At 40.2% G+C, this 15,045-nt stretch overlaps 1 protein-coding gene across 1 annotated transcript; it reads left to right on the top strand.

Moving 5' to 3' along the window:
- Positions 1–965: 965 nt before the first annotated feature.
- Positions 966–14,873, top strand: LOC137852197 (phthioceranic/hydroxyphthioceranic acid synthase-like). Its single transcript, XM_068673652.1, has 8 exons — positions 966–982; positions 1,825–1,853; positions 2,695–2,763; positions 4,400–4,553; positions 6,342–6,502; positions 7,577–7,780; positions 8,202–8,383; positions 8,646–14,873. The coding sequence occupies exons 3-8, from the start codon at positions 2,703–2,705 to the stop codon at positions 14,199–14,201; spliced, it is 6,318 nt and encodes a 2,105-aa protein (XP_068529753.1). The 5' UTR covers positions 966–982; positions 1,825–1,853; positions 2,695–2,702; the 3' UTR covers positions 14,202–14,873.
- The last annotated feature ends 172 nt before the right edge of the window (positions 14,874–15,045 follow it).

The raw sequence follows: 15,045 nt of genomic DNA, 5'->3' as shown, positions 1-15,045 counted from the left end.
CCAATAAGCTCAGAATTCAGAAAAGTGATTGACTTAGATTTACAACTATGAAAATGAATGCAGAATTTGAGATTTCAGAGCAGATTTCAAGGCTATTCAGTGACAGTATTTTTTTCCCCCTCAGGACAGTGGCTGTCTTGTTATTTTTGGAAAGAATTGGGTCCCACAGCCAGGGAAGACAGTAACAAACAACATATGACTCATCCAAGGTTATACTTCAATTAGCAAATAAGAAAAGGAGAAACGTGAGTTTGAGTAGTTGATATGAAATCTGATGAGGAAGAGCTCTAAAGGCATCAAACAGTCTGATGGACTTGTTGTCTTTAGAGCTTGCTTCTGGGTATTCTAATGTAAGTTCTGCTTTTAAGAAAAGAGTATGTAGAAGGAGAGCTCAACATTGCTTTTGATTTCTTGGTGAGCTCAAATATTTTGTAACTATTTGTCTTTTGACAAGGCTTTTTATACTTGAATATTTAAACACTACTGCTCTGCAACAGTAGCATCATACATGACACACAAGTTTTAATAGTTTATGCTTAGTTTTCACAGTTGGTGCCTCCAGGAAACAAACAGGGCTTCAAATAGTTGTTCAGATTTATTGAAATAAATAACAAAACAGATTGACATGTTATGTTAAAGACAGAGCCTTTTAAAACATGTTCTTACAACCCCTTTGGGCAATCTCATGGCAAGGGTAGTATCTGCAATTATGTAAGTATCTGCAATTACATAAGATAAGACAGACTTTCCTTTTATCCTAGTATAAAACTTGATTTCGTCAAGAATGTACTACACCAAGGAAGGAGTTTTGAACTTTAGTCTGAGCTACTGATTAATGATAATGACTCATTTTTTTCCTTTAAAAGGCGTTCACATTTTCACAACATTTTAGCATGGATTTGAATATGAAACCTCCTAGAACCCTATATAAAGGACTTCCAAGGACTCATCCTGTTAGTACACCCTACTGGGATGATATAAGGTAAGAGTTAAATATCTCACTGGATAATTCTATAGATGCCAATGACATATTTTATCTTAAAATCAGAATGCCCTTATTTTTCTATTATATGCTATTTAGATGCTAACTTAAAAAATGTTTCAAAGCACCTTTGTGGTAAGAGTATCTATGTTGAGTTTTGCAGCTTCAGGTTGGCAGCGAAATTAAAATATGAAATAGAAATAACATAGAAATCAATAGATCACAGGTAGAAATTAAACAGATTTTAATTACAAATTAAATAAACATTAAAGTATGAAATAGCAATGGAATAGAAATTGAAATTCAAAATAGAAATTAAAGAAGAAATTGATAGAAATAGAAACTAAAATCTGAGTCTAGTGTGGGAAAAAAGATCCTAAGTCACAAATACTTTTACATGTTTGTATGATCGTATTTCTTTCTGACTTCTTGGAACGGATCTCCATTCTTCTAGATGGAGATGAATTTGAACGAGCCAGAAGAAACAACTTTCATGGCATTTTAGAATTATTGTTTTTAAAATAGAACTTACACCTAGAAAACCATATCCTAGTCTCTTTATTTTTACTAGCCCTCCAACTCCGTCTTGGCACTGCGAAGTAAATTTTTCAAAGTATGATTCTGAACAGTGGTTTTTAATTTCACATTTCAAGACTAACCCTCTAGAAATCATAGCTATGGATGGTCTCTGGGGCTGTAAATCAGCCTCATCCCTGCTTCACTGCAGTCAGTAACGCTGAAGGGCCCTTTAGGACCTACCGTGGTATCACTGAGATAAGATTCTTATAATTCTCAAACATTGCTAAAAATCCTTTTCAATGTTTCCCTTCTTCCCTTTGTAGGATGAATTAAGTCCAACAAGAGCTCTAAGGTAGGCATCTTAGTGAGTTCTACTTAATTGCATTGTACTGATTTTTATCCCCCAAATTCATTTACCAGAATTTAAAAAAATCAGCTTTAAAGTCTATGCTGAGGTATTTCTTGTGATGTGTAATGTCCTTTTCTTTGCCATTGTATTTGTTGAAAAATATCGCGTTTTCATTTTGTATTTCTTCCCAACAATAAGCTTTCTCTTTGAAGCCAGAAATGAGATGAAAGGGAAGTTATTGTGTGGCTGTAGTGGTGCTACTGGGAGAATGCTCATTATTGTCAAAACAGCAATCTCATAGCTGTTGGTGTCTTTGAGCATGGTCAGTAGGGGTTAACCTCTGAAAACAGAGGAGGGTGATTTAGACACCTGTTGCCTGTTTAGCTTGTCTGATTTTAACCAATAACTTGCAGAGTCTGCTTGGGGACTGTATTTTCTGAAAAGGATGGAGATGATCGAGCTGAAAGTGTGCCTTGGTCAATGCGTATTTCCCTACTGTTCCCAAAGTACGAAGCAGGGCTGATCAGAGAAAAGTCTCAAGAGCAGATTATCTGGTGATGGGAGTAGCAGAGGTTAAACAGTAAAAAGGGAGTGTCTGTGAATAAGGAAGTCTGGGGAATTGGTCTGGGATTTTCCTCTAAATGTGACAGAAACATACCCTGCAGGTCTGGTCACCTTTGGAGAGTGTCCTTTGTCATCACAGCCAAAGGCACATCACTCAGGATTAATCTACCTTTGAACAAGTGTATGTGCTTGTGGGAAATTCACCCTTTAAACTAATATTTATCTAATGAGAAATGTATAATTGATTGATCTGATTGACGTTTATACCTGTATTGTACAGCCCAGAGAATGGAGATGGAGACTGGAGGTGAAATTGCTATTGTGGGAATAGCATGCAACTTTCCTGGAGGTAAGATTTGGGTAAATACAAAGCAGGATGCTGAATGAACATTGAAAAGCACCGTCACTTATTAAAGTTGAGCAATTCATGTAAAAGAACATGTATATGTAAAAGAATATATGTCTCCCTTACTTTTGTAGAATTCATTGCTTTGCTACTTGTAGGATTTTTTTAAAAGGTCACACTGTGGTGAGAATCAGTTGGTTTGAATTTGTCCCCTGAGGGCGAGACCTGCAGTTCTGGTGGTGGGCAGGGCATTGAGCTATGTAAGTGAAACTCATGCAGACAGACTGGGTGTGTCAAGGGTGATTTGAGGTTTCTGCATTCTGAGATTAGATGGTAGGAGATATTTAGATAGCTGTGAGAGCTCCCTAGGTTCTTCTGCTGCTCTGAAGCTGTCAGTACTCTAGTAAAGCTCTATAAAATCTGTAGCAGCAGTCTCATACTGCAGCATTAAAGGCTAAATTGGTTCAAGCCATTTTTTGGTCAGACATCCCAGTAAAGAGCCTCTCTTCAGATACACTGTTCTTAGTTACATCTCCATGCAACACATGCAACGTGTCCTGATCCTGCACTGCACATCTTCAGAGCTTTTTTAATGAACTCGCCTCAAAAGGAGTTGAGTGATGGGAACTCTTAAATTACTCCATGTGTAACTAATGTCCTTGGCTGTCTATGAGGATGGACTAACCAGGGATGATTAACTTTAGGTGGGATTGCTGTCATGCAGGCATTGTTACTGTTATCCCAGTCTCCAGCCCCAGTGTTGGCCCACATCAGAGCTCCCTTGGTCAGCGTGCCAGAGGTTAGCACCACCATGCCACAGGTCAGCCACAGGGAAGTGGAAGCTGGGAGGAGGGTAAATGTGGGACACAGTGTGGATGCCGTGATAGCTGGTTTCAGGGCTAAGAGGATAGCATAGACATAGCCTCAGTGCCCATAGTTGGAGTTCTGGATCTCAACCACAGAGTCATGGAATCATTTAGGTCAGAAAAGAACTTCATGATCATCAAATCCTACTTTCAACATGACCTACCAAGTCCCATCACTTAACAGCGTCCCCAAGTGTCACGTCTACACGTCTCTTAAATGCTTCCAGGAATGGGGACCACTTCTCTGGGCAGCCCATTCCAATGTTTGACCACCCTCTCTGTGAAGAAAGTCTTCCTAATATCCAAACTAAACTTCCCCTGGAACAATGTGAGATTGTTCCCTCGTGTTCTATCACTTGTCACCTGAGGAATGAGACTGACACCTTCCTCGCTGAAACCTCATTTCACTTGACCATCTGGAGTCACTGCTGGCTCACTGCCAACTGGATTAAACTCCATTCACTGATTCTTTGGTGGCCAACTTGCTAGAGATATTTTACGTGCTTGGAAAAACATTTTAAACTTCTTGGGTTTTAAAAAAGTTAAGAATTTTTTGGGGTAACTTTACATTTAAGCATGAAGTGCTTAAGATCAGATATTCCTTTCCATCCTTCTGTCACCAACGAATACTCATTTCTTTATCTGTGGTGTTTCTTCTTCAGTAAATTAGATATATACATGGGAGTTCCATGTAGCATTCCGTGTACTTTTCTACATATACATGGAGAAAGGGAGCACATAATTTAATCTTCTTTGAAATATTTGTACAACAGGTGAAGGAATTGACAATTTCTGGAAAGTCCTGGAGGAAGGCATAAACTGCACAGTAGAAATACCCCCAGAGAGGTTTGACACCAAAGAGTGGTATGATCCAGACAGTAACAAGCCAGGAAAAGCATGCACAACACGCGCTGCTCTTCTCAATGAGTAAGTCTGCTCCTGTGCTGTGGCACAGACTTTTTCTGTAACGAGGCGAATGCGTCCAGCCTTTCGGAGAGTACAAGCCACAGGGAGACCTTACAAATTGGACCTAGGAACAGGTTTTCTTTTATGACAGGTTTTCTCACACGACAAACTTGCAGTTATCAATTTGCAGGAGCTCCTGTTATATGCCATTTATGAGCACATTTATTCACAGGCCACATAGGATCTTTGGTTGCATAATCCAACTTGTAAGTTCATCGTGTCTTGAGATGTCACCTGTCACACAGCGGACGTGTATGCATTTTGGGTATACACAAGTACAAGTGCACTATGCACGAGGTGGTATGTACCAGATCTGAGGTGGGCTACAGCCTGCCAGAGAATTTGTATGTCCACTTACGGACTCTGGAGGAAGGTGGCAGAGAATGGACTCTGAGCTATATGAACTGCCTGGTGAATCTTGTCCAGCTCCAGATTGAACGTTGGCCAGCTCTGCCGGACCTTAGGACCTAATCCTGTGCTGGCTTTAATTTAAATGAAGCTGTGACAATTCAGAGATAAAATAAGAAAGTCTGCTTGCTAGATGGTCAAGAAAGGGATCTTATGCTTGATTGGAGTGTTACACTTGCTTGTAAACCTGAACTATTCATAATTTAATAATAATCCTGCTTTTACTTAGTCTCATACTGTTACGTATTCAAAAATAAACTTTTTTCTTTCTTTCTTTCCTGTTATTCACTCTTTTTATTTGAGTCAGTCCTTTATCATACTGGGGGATTATGTATATATAAACATCGGGGAAAGATCCTAGTGTACAGAAAAGACATGGAGAAGGAACCTGCAGTATGTATCCCTTTAGTTGTGCCCTGATGTCTCATGTGAAATTATATCAGAGATATGAGCACAGCTGTATGAGAGATATTGCTAGTGCTAAGAATATCAAGCTACAGTCAGATCAGCATAAGTGTCTTTAGTTTTAAATCCACATTTCCTGAAAATCCTCATGCCATTTTTCCAATTAGAAGCTGACATGCACAGAAGTAAACTTATTGGCTGCTGAGAATAACATTTAAAAGTTTTACACCTAACAAAAGTTAACAGTTTTGGATTGTAAGACCCAGAATTACTTAAGAAAATAGTGTCCTAATAGATATTTAATTTTTCACTGAAATCAAGAAAAGACGGAAGGCCATATGAATGTGATCGTGGGATACAACATTGAGTCTGGCTTTGGTTGTATGAAAGTGTGGGCATACGGCCCCCACACATAAACACATAAAATATTTTACATTTCTTATTAGAGGGGTATGGGCATCTCTTGGAAGCATCTGAGCTGGTCCCATATCTATTGGTTTTAAACTAGAAAGCCATTGGTCAACATTGCCTTTATATAACTTAGAAGACAATAGCTATTTAAAATTTGTTGCCTATGGTGACATTGCAGAAGAGTCTTACTCTGCCAATTTTCATTATTTTCATTATTTTCATAATGAAGGAGTCCTATCGGTACCAGTGGGATAATTCACCCGTGTGAATAAGAATTTTGAGGGGTGGCCTTAGAACTCTGAAATGTGGAATAGCTGATAAAAGTACATATCTTGTGGCAGGAAATAAAGCATCCTTGGCCTATAATCTTTTCCTTCTGAATTTCACAAATAGGAACTGTGGTTTCAACATCACTTAGGTCTTTGCTTTTCATGACATTACAAAAAATGTGTACTTTGGATCTAGAAATAAATGCATGTTGTATACATATTGTACCATTTTCTAAGAGATTTCTATTTTTAACAGATTTAATACATTTGACAACCACCTGTTTGGAATTAATAACATGGAAGCTGAAGCAATGGATCCGCAACAGAAGTTACTGGTAGAATGCACATACAAAGCACTGGAGGATGCAGGAGTACCTGTTGAAGTCATCAGTGGCACCAAAACAGGTGTTTTTATTGGTAAGAACATTTCATGGTGAATTATGTCCATTTTAACCTCATAAAGAATGGAATGCCCCTTTGTAAAATTTATATGTTATCTCTGGCATTGGAGAACTTAAGGCTACAGTACTATGACACAACTGGTTATTTTTGGTGGAGAAAGAGTATTAGGCTAGTCTAGAAGATCATCATATAATTAATGTATGTACTGTTAGGTGTCTGTGTCTGTGTTAGTGTCTTGCAGCACTGAAATTGACGCAGGAAAAAGTTAAACTGTCCACCTAGACCAACCCTTGCCAGGACTGATACTCTCAACTCAGACCGACGACACCTTCATGTTTTGCAGTATAACGGTGGTTAAGGTGTTGTAAAGGTTAAGATCCTTTGAAACCAGCAGAAATTCTCATGTAAATAGTAGCATGCTACCAAGGTGCACTTGTCCAAGTGCTGATTGTGTCAAGAAGCTAGCCCGTTTTTGCTGGTGTAAATGTGTGTCTGTTTTAAGAGGAGTTCTCTGGGATAGTTAGGCTGATGAAACTACAGAGACAAACTCGTTAGATTGCCTCTTAGTCTCGGACATGCTCTCCTTACACAGTACACCTATTTTGAATAAACATACTGCATTTTCCACACATGCCTATAGACTCGAGATCCCCTGTACTCCAAGCATGTGTGTTCCAGAGAGAGGAACAATTGTTTTTCAGAGACAATGGAACTTGTTCTTTTCTCTTACTGCTTTGCTTAGTGGATCACAGGAAGTGAAACCAACCTTGCTTAAACTGAGATACAAGGGTCTAAACAGGCTACACACACCTTAACTGTGTCATACAATGAGCTAAGCAAGCAGAACAGACCTGTATTTTTCCAGATAAAAAAAAAATCATGTGTTAGGTATATATGAGTAAGCTGGGTCCAGTGGAAATTGCTGGGAGTCTGGCCTTTGTTTTGAGTAGAAGCAAAATATCACCACAGCAGTCCTAATGCTATGTAGGTTAATACTGAAACAGAAAAACAAAATCATTGTCAAGCTCAGAGCTGTACATCCCTTTTGTTTGCTCAGGTTAATGTGACACATATTTGATATTTTGATAGGTCTTATGAATCGAGACTATGAAATCATAAGAAGCAGATCATCAGATGAAATAAATCATTATGCTGGTACAGGAACAGCAATGAGCATAGCTGCTAACCGGGTGTCCTACACGTTTAATCTGACGGGACCATCACTGACAATTGACACTGCCTGTTCATCGTTTCTTTTTGCTCTACACTATGCCTTGCGAGCAATTAAATCAGGTAATGGGACCGAAGAGATGGTAGGCAAAGAAATTAGGATTGATACTTCATATTTTAAAATAGCTTCAGTGAATTAATAAAACTTTCTGCAGATGCATCTTTACTGATATAGAACTAAAAGGTTCTAGTGCCTCAGAAATATCCACCATACCCGTAGAAGAAAACCTATAAGGAATAGTGTTACTTTCTTAACCATATCCTGATGTAGTTTTAGAGATCTGTATTGGGTACTTTTTCAATGATGTACCTCAGTGACAGATTCCAATCCTGAAAATTAAAATATCTCAAAGAATTGTTAGTGTTATTAATAGAGTCGGTCTATAATAACAGTCTTTTCAATCCATTAACTTAAAGATAATTAAAATGTTTCTGTCTATCATCTTGGAAGTCTCAACATGACTATGTTTCTGCTTTATTCCAGGAGATTGTGAAGCAGCTATTTGTGGTGGTGTAAACTGCATAATAGAGCCCAGCACCTTTGTATCTCTCAGTAAAGCAAAAATGATCTCTCCAGAGGGAATAAGTAAACCCTTCTCTAAAAAGGCAGATGGCTATGGAAGGGGAGAAGGCTGCGGTGTTGTTTTCCTCAAACCACTGAAAAAGGTAAGATTGTGAAGCAGCCTAAAAGAAGACTGGTTGCTTTCTTGAATTTTGTATTTCCCAGTCTAATAATTACACTAGAAAAAGACTTTTCCAAGTCAAGCTTTATATTAATATTAAGAAAACATTTATGCACTTCCCCTAGCATGGGAAAGACATCACAAACTTAAAAGTTAGTATTACCGTCTGTCTGTTCTTGATTCTTTTGTCCTATACAGAAAAAGCATGCGCTTATTAAAGGTAATTTTCTCTTCCTGTGAAACAGGCAATGGAAGACTTCAGCAAAATCTGGGGTGTTATAAATATCAGTGCAGTAAATCAGAATGGTAGGTCTATAACTCCAATCACAAGGCCATCTCAAATAGAGCAAGAGAACTTACTGCGCAGCATTTATGAAACTCATGTCCACCCCTCCATTGTGCAGTATATTGAAGCACACGGTACAGGAACTGCTGCTGGAGACCCTACTGAAGCTGCAAGCCTAGGTAGCGTCATTTGTAAAAACAGATCTTCACAAGTTCCCACTCTGAAAATTGGTTCAGTGAAAGGAAATATTGGCCACACAGAATCAGCTGCTGGAGCAGCAGCGTTAATCAAAGTGCTTCTGATGATGCATCACGGAAAGATTGTTCCATCTTTGCATTACTCAGAAGAGATGAGCAGCATTGATACAGAGAAGTTAAACCTTGCAGTTCCCACAAGTGTTGAGCCCTGGGAAGACTCCGGTGAGTACGGAAGGGTAGCTGGCATCAACTGCTTTGGATTTGGAGGAACCAATGCCCACGTTGTAGTCAGGCAGGTTAAGCAGCCAGAGCCTCTTCCTGCCTTTAAGAGGCCACTGGAATTAGTTCTGCTGTCTGCAGCATCTACTAAGTCCCTTCAGATGACAATCGCCGATACAGCTGACCAGCTGAGCACGAGAAACTCCATAACTCTCCCAAGCCTGGCCTATACGTCTGCCTGCAGAAGAAGCCATGCCAGCTACAGGTACCGAAAAGCATTTGTCACAAACTCTCTCCAACACTTGCAGCAAGAGGTTATGTCAGCAAGAAGCACTGAATTTGCCATGTCGAAGGTGGAGCCACAGCTGGTGTTTGTGTTCTGCGGCAATGGTGTAACACTGAAGGAGTTCAGTGAGGCAATGCTGAGCTCAGAGCCAGTGTTCAGAGACAAGTGTAAGGAAATAGAAGCGCTCTTTCAGAAACACGCCCCCATCAGCATCCTGCCAGCAAAAGGCCGCAGCTCGAAGGAGTTATTGAATCCGGAACTCTCCCAGCCCATGCTTTTCACCCTGCAGGTTGCCCTAGCTTCCCTTCTGAAGTACTGGGGCATTAAGCCAGTAGCTGCTGTTGGCCACTCAGTGGGGGAAATTGCAGCAGCGCATTTTGCTGGCTACCTTTCCCTGGCAGATGCTGTCAAAGTGATTTATCACCGGAGCAGGCTGCAGGCAAAGACTCCCAGTGGCAGGATGTTGGTGGTTGGAAACATCCCTGTTCAAGAGATAGCTGAATGTCTGCATCCCTATTCAGGAAAGGTGTGCATTGCAGCTTTCAACAGCCCAATTACGTGCACCTTGTCTGGAAATCCGGACGCTGTGGATGCGGTCCAGAAAGATTTAGCTCAAACATTCAGCCAAAGAAACATCTTTCTTCATGTTTTAAATGTCCCAGCTGCCTACCACAGCCCCAGCATGGATATGATACTTGGGGAGTTGGAAGAGACCATACAGCCTTTAGAAAAACAGAAGGGGGAAATTGAAGTAATTTCAACGCTGACTGGGATGGCTGCTTCTGCAAATGACTTCATTCAGGGCAAATTCTGGGCCCGGCATACTCGCGAGCCTGTTGCTTTCACTCAAGCCATAGAAACTGCAGCTAGAGACAGGGAAAATGTGGTGTTTGTGGAAATAAGTCCTCACCGAGCATTGCAGCGAAGCATAAAAGAAACTCTAGGGAAAGCCACTCCTGTGTTCTCTTCTTTGCAGTCTGATGTGGAGTATCAGACACTCTTTAGCCTGGTAGGAAATCTGTTTGAACTGGGTTATAATCCCAACTGGCAGCACTTTTATAATGGCTATCAAAGTGTTCCAGTGGCCATTCCACGGTACCAATTTGATCGTAAAAAATTCACTTCTCCAGCTACCCGTCCACAAGCAAACCAAAGAAGTGTCAGCTCCAGTCATCCTTTGATTTATGACATGAACAGTGACAACACAGAATTTGGCTGCCTGCTCTCTCAGGACACGACATCCTACTTGTACGAGCATAAGAACAATGGTGTGGCTTTAGTCCCTGGTGCTTTTTATGTAGAGCTTGGTCTGTCCTGTGTGATGAGCAGCTCAAGGCCTAAAGTCCCTCTGAGTACTTGCCAGTTGAGTATCAGCTTTTCAGCACCGTGTGTTCTCACACAGAATTCCCAAGTCTTGAATATCAAGCTGAGTCCAGATAACGTAGTGACAGCCTTTGAGATACTCTCGTCCTCCAATGCAGTTTATGCTTCAGGCCAAGTTACAAAAACGTCTGATGCTGTTGTGGAAGAAAGCAGCATCTCCTTCCAAGACGTCTATCAGAGATGCAGTTCAGTGATTAGCACAGAGGAGGTTTATGAAGCACTGTCTCAGGTTGGCTTTCAGTACGGCTCCATATTCAGGCAGCTCAGCGATGTGCATTATTGCCAAGAACTAAAGGAAGCTATAACAAGCATAAAGGTGAACAAGGAGACTGTCCAAGAGATGCACAGCTACTGTATTCATCCAGTGCTGCTAGACTGTTTTCTGCAGATGACTGCTGTCATGACCTCAAAGACGTTCCAGTCCAGAGCAGGCTTTCCATCAGGGATAGGCAGCCTGGTGGTGCTCCGACCGCTGGAGGAAGAAATGATGATTTATATGAGAACAAGTAAATCCATTGGGAACTGCTTAGAGGTCTGCGGATGCTTCATGGACAAACACGGCTCCGTTTTGGCTGAACTCAAACGTGTTGCCATCACTTTCATGAAGCAAGCATCTTCCAGAGACAACGAGTTCATGTTTGAAAACAAGTGGGTAGAAGTCTCTTCTTCACAGGTGATCGGACATCTAGGTGCAACGCCCAGAGTCCTAGTGTTTGCTGACAAACTGGGGATAGCTGAACAGCTCAGAAAATACTTGCATCCTTATTCCAGATATGTTATGTATGAGGAATGGGAAGCCCTCTTGGAAGTCCACAGAGAGAATAAAATGAAAGCAGAAGTCAAGGATTATGATGAAATTCTGTTCTTGTGGGGAATTCAAAAGTTAAACGAAGAGTTCCCAAGCAAAATGGTAGACCAACTGGCAAAGTGTTGTGAAGCCTATCGCCAAGTTATTGTGGCATTAAGAGAGAAGAGGTCCCGCTGTTCAATCAGAGTTATCAGCTACAGAACGACAGAAAGAAATGTAGACCACATTAACTGTGCGTTTGCACTCTATGGCATGACCAGAACTTGTATTGTTGAAGTTCCAGAAATTACATTTCAGCTAATTGACCTCAGCTCTTCCAGCTCCCTGGACATCTCAGCGTTATCAGACATTCTTATCAAATACAGAGGTGAGGAATACCCAGAACTTTACATCAGCCAAGGGAGAATTTATGTGACTGAAGTCAGGCGCACACCGTTTGTAGATTCAGATTACAGCCAACCTGTAAGATCTCTCCATAATTCAGAAACATTCACTTTGTACACTGCTGATCCGTACACAGCCAAAGACTTGTCTGCTGAGTTATCCACCAGCACTGCTACTCAGCTTGAAAAACAGAGCATTGAAATTCAAGTGGATAAAGTGTGTCTCCACTCAGAAGATTATTTTCCTCTTAGCGTTTCTAGTCGGAACTTTGGTAATACACTGTACTGGAATTCCCAAGCAATAGACAAACACAGACTTTTAGCTCTTGATTTCAGTGGCACTGTAACAGCAATAGGTGTTGATGTGAAGAAAGTTAAAGTTGGAGATCACGTGGTTTCATGTTATCCAGCTGCTGCGTCATCCAGAATTCAGATTCCAGGAACAGTTTGCTTCAATGTAAAGAAATTTCCTTGCTTTCAGAATGTTCCTTGTGTGTCATACTTTATAATTGCATGGGAAATCTTAAGTCAGAGGTTACCCAAGGGGAAACATGGCAGAATTTTGGGTATTATTTCGAGGGAGCCATTGTCAGTTTTGTGCCAAGTTCTTTCTGCAGCAGCAGAAGAGATGGGTTGGAAAGTAGTATTTGCAAGGCCGTCTCCCAGTGAGTTCCAGTATATAAATTCATGTCATGCCCTTGTTGTTCTTCCTCCAGTACACAGACTGTCTCAGCAGGATTTGGCCCACATGAACTTTCTTAAAGATGTGGTGGTAGTATGTGGCAATCAACAGTCTGAATGTATTCAGAATGTCAGTGGATTTGATCATGAAAATATCAGCTTTCATATCCTCACACTTAGCAGCATTTTCCAGAAAGCATCTCTAAAGGAATTGCGAAAGACTATGCATGCGTGGCTCAGTTCAATAGATATGAAACGGTTTAAATCTCTGCCAGCTTCTGTTTTTCAACAAAACGAGAACTTTGAAAGAGTGCACTCTCTGGCGTCATATTTTACATGCAAATCTGTCCCACTTGCTGTACTGAGAAGGCAGAGGAACATCACCATGGTTTCAGATATACCAGTGTATGAACCCCAGAAGAAGATATTTAAGCAGAATGCTGTTTATGTAGTAGCAGGGGGTCTCACTGGACTTGGCTTTGAAACTGTGAAATTTATTGCCAAGAATGGAGGAGGGTGTATTGCAATACTTTCCAGGAAAAATCCAAGTAATGAGAAGCAAGAAGAGATGAAGGCTTTGCAGCAGCAGTATGAAGGGAGCAAAATAGTGTTTGTGCAGTGTGATATTACTTCAGCCAATGAAGTTGAGAAAGCTTTCCAGTCCATTGTAAAACTATTTGTAGGCAGTCCAATCAAAGGTGTCTTTCAAAGTGCTGTGGTTTTACACGATGGTCGGCTTGAAGTTCTGAAGCTGGCTGACTTTCAGAAAGTTCTGAGCCCAAAAGTGGCAGGGACTGTAAATCTTCACTGGGCTACCAAAGGCCATGAGCTTGACTACTTTGTGTGCTACTCCTCTGTTACTTCCTTTCTGGGAAATGCCACGCAGACAAACTATGCAGCTGCAAACTCTTTCCTAGATGTCTTCTGCCTCTACAGGAGGAACTGTGGGCTTTCAGGCCAATCCATTAACTGGGGTGCTTTGAACCTCGGCATATTGTTCAATCAAGACCAGATTCAGAACATTCTGGCATCCAAGGGCATAGATGTCCTCCAAGTGCATGAAATTCATGAGTATCTCAGGAAGAGCTTACTTACAAATAACCGACAGCAAGCTGTTGTCAAGTTCAATTTTCAAACTTTATTTAATCACGTTTTTTCTCGGATTTTAACACTCAAAAGTCGCTTCAGGTCACTTATGTCAGAAGAATTCAGGAACAAGCCTGAAATATCTGAGAAAACTCAAGACCAAGGTCCTGCTTTAGTCAAGTCTGAAGACTATATTACCTCACTGGTGAGTGAGCTCACTGGATTGACCCCAGACGAACTAACCATGAATACACATCTTTCATCATTAGGCATAGACTCTATGTTAGCTATGACAATTCAGAACCGCGTCTTTCAAGAAAGAAAGGTCGACATACCTCTCCTGAAACTGCTTGATCCTCACACCACTCTGTCAAGTTTAGTAGTAGTTTTAGGAGATGCAACCAATGCAGGTGAAATTGTTGAGGAACAAAATTCTGCAGATGATGGAGCAGAACATGGGAGCTGGCTATAGGAATCTTCTCATCCAGGAATGCCCACTTTGTGTAGTTTTCAGCATAACTGGACCCTTTGTAGTATCTCAGAATATGTTATTGCAAAGACAAAGTAGAACATCTGGTTATGCTGAATGTATTCTTCTGTGTTGACCTAGAAAACCCCACACTGGTTTCTTCAACTGTTGCACTATAGCTTTATTACTTTCAGTCAACAGCATGACTTGTTCTTTTCAATATCTTTTACCTTTGTTTTCAGTATTTTTAACTGAAATTAGGTAAACTAATACGTACACAGTTATTTGGTAATTTTGTATATGAAAGGCACATTGCATATTTTTAACCATATTAAAATCTTGATGAAAATGATGAATTCACCATTCTAACTGATGAATGTCTATGTAAATAACATTGTATTATCACAATTCTTTGTCATTATTATAGTTTTAATGTATGATACTTTTTTTGATGATTATTAAATATGTATAAACTGAACATATTTAAAACACTCTTTTAGATGTGAATTTAAAAGGTTTATTAAAAAAAAAAAAAAGGAAAACCTTTGTATTTTCCTTATATTGTTTCTGCAAAAATGTTAACAAAAATGTCAGTACAGTAACCATTTTTGTTAATCTTCTTTCATGAAAGACCAAAAAATAAACAAGAATAGTCCAAAAATTCAGAAAGCAAAACCTCAAGTGTACCTCTGTCCTATTTTATTTTTTGCCCTTCCCCACTCTCCAAGTTTAAATGTTCCTAGTCATACAGCAGCTGCCCTTACTTTACACCAAAAAGAAAATATCAACTTTTCCCCAAAGATGCAAGGAAGCATTTTCTAGAGTCTATTAAAATGAGAACAGGGTC

Source organism: Anas acuta, chromosome 2 (genome assembly GCF_963932015.1).
Source record: "Anas acuta chromosome 2, bAnaAcu1.1, whole genome shotgun sequence".
Taxonomy (NCBI): domain Eukaryota; kingdom Metazoa; phylum Chordata; class Aves; order Anseriformes; family Anatidae; genus Anas; species Anas acuta.
The sequence above is the reverse complement of the archived record's forward strand: the minus strand, read 5'-3'. Positions and strand labels throughout refer to the sequence as shown.

Coding starts and splice junctions, on each gene's coding strand:
- LOC137852197 (XM_068673652.1), top strand. CDS start 2,703: ATGGAGATGGAGACTGGAGGTGAAATTGCTATTGTGGGAATAGCATGC. Junction 2,764..4,399: donor AGCATGCAACTTTCCTGGAG/GTAAGATTTGGG, acceptor TTTGTACAACAG/GTGAAGGAATTGACAATTTC. Junction 6,503..7,576: donor CAAAACAGGTGTTTTTATTG/GTAAGAACATTT, acceptor ATATTTTGATAG/GTCTTATGAATCGAGACTAT.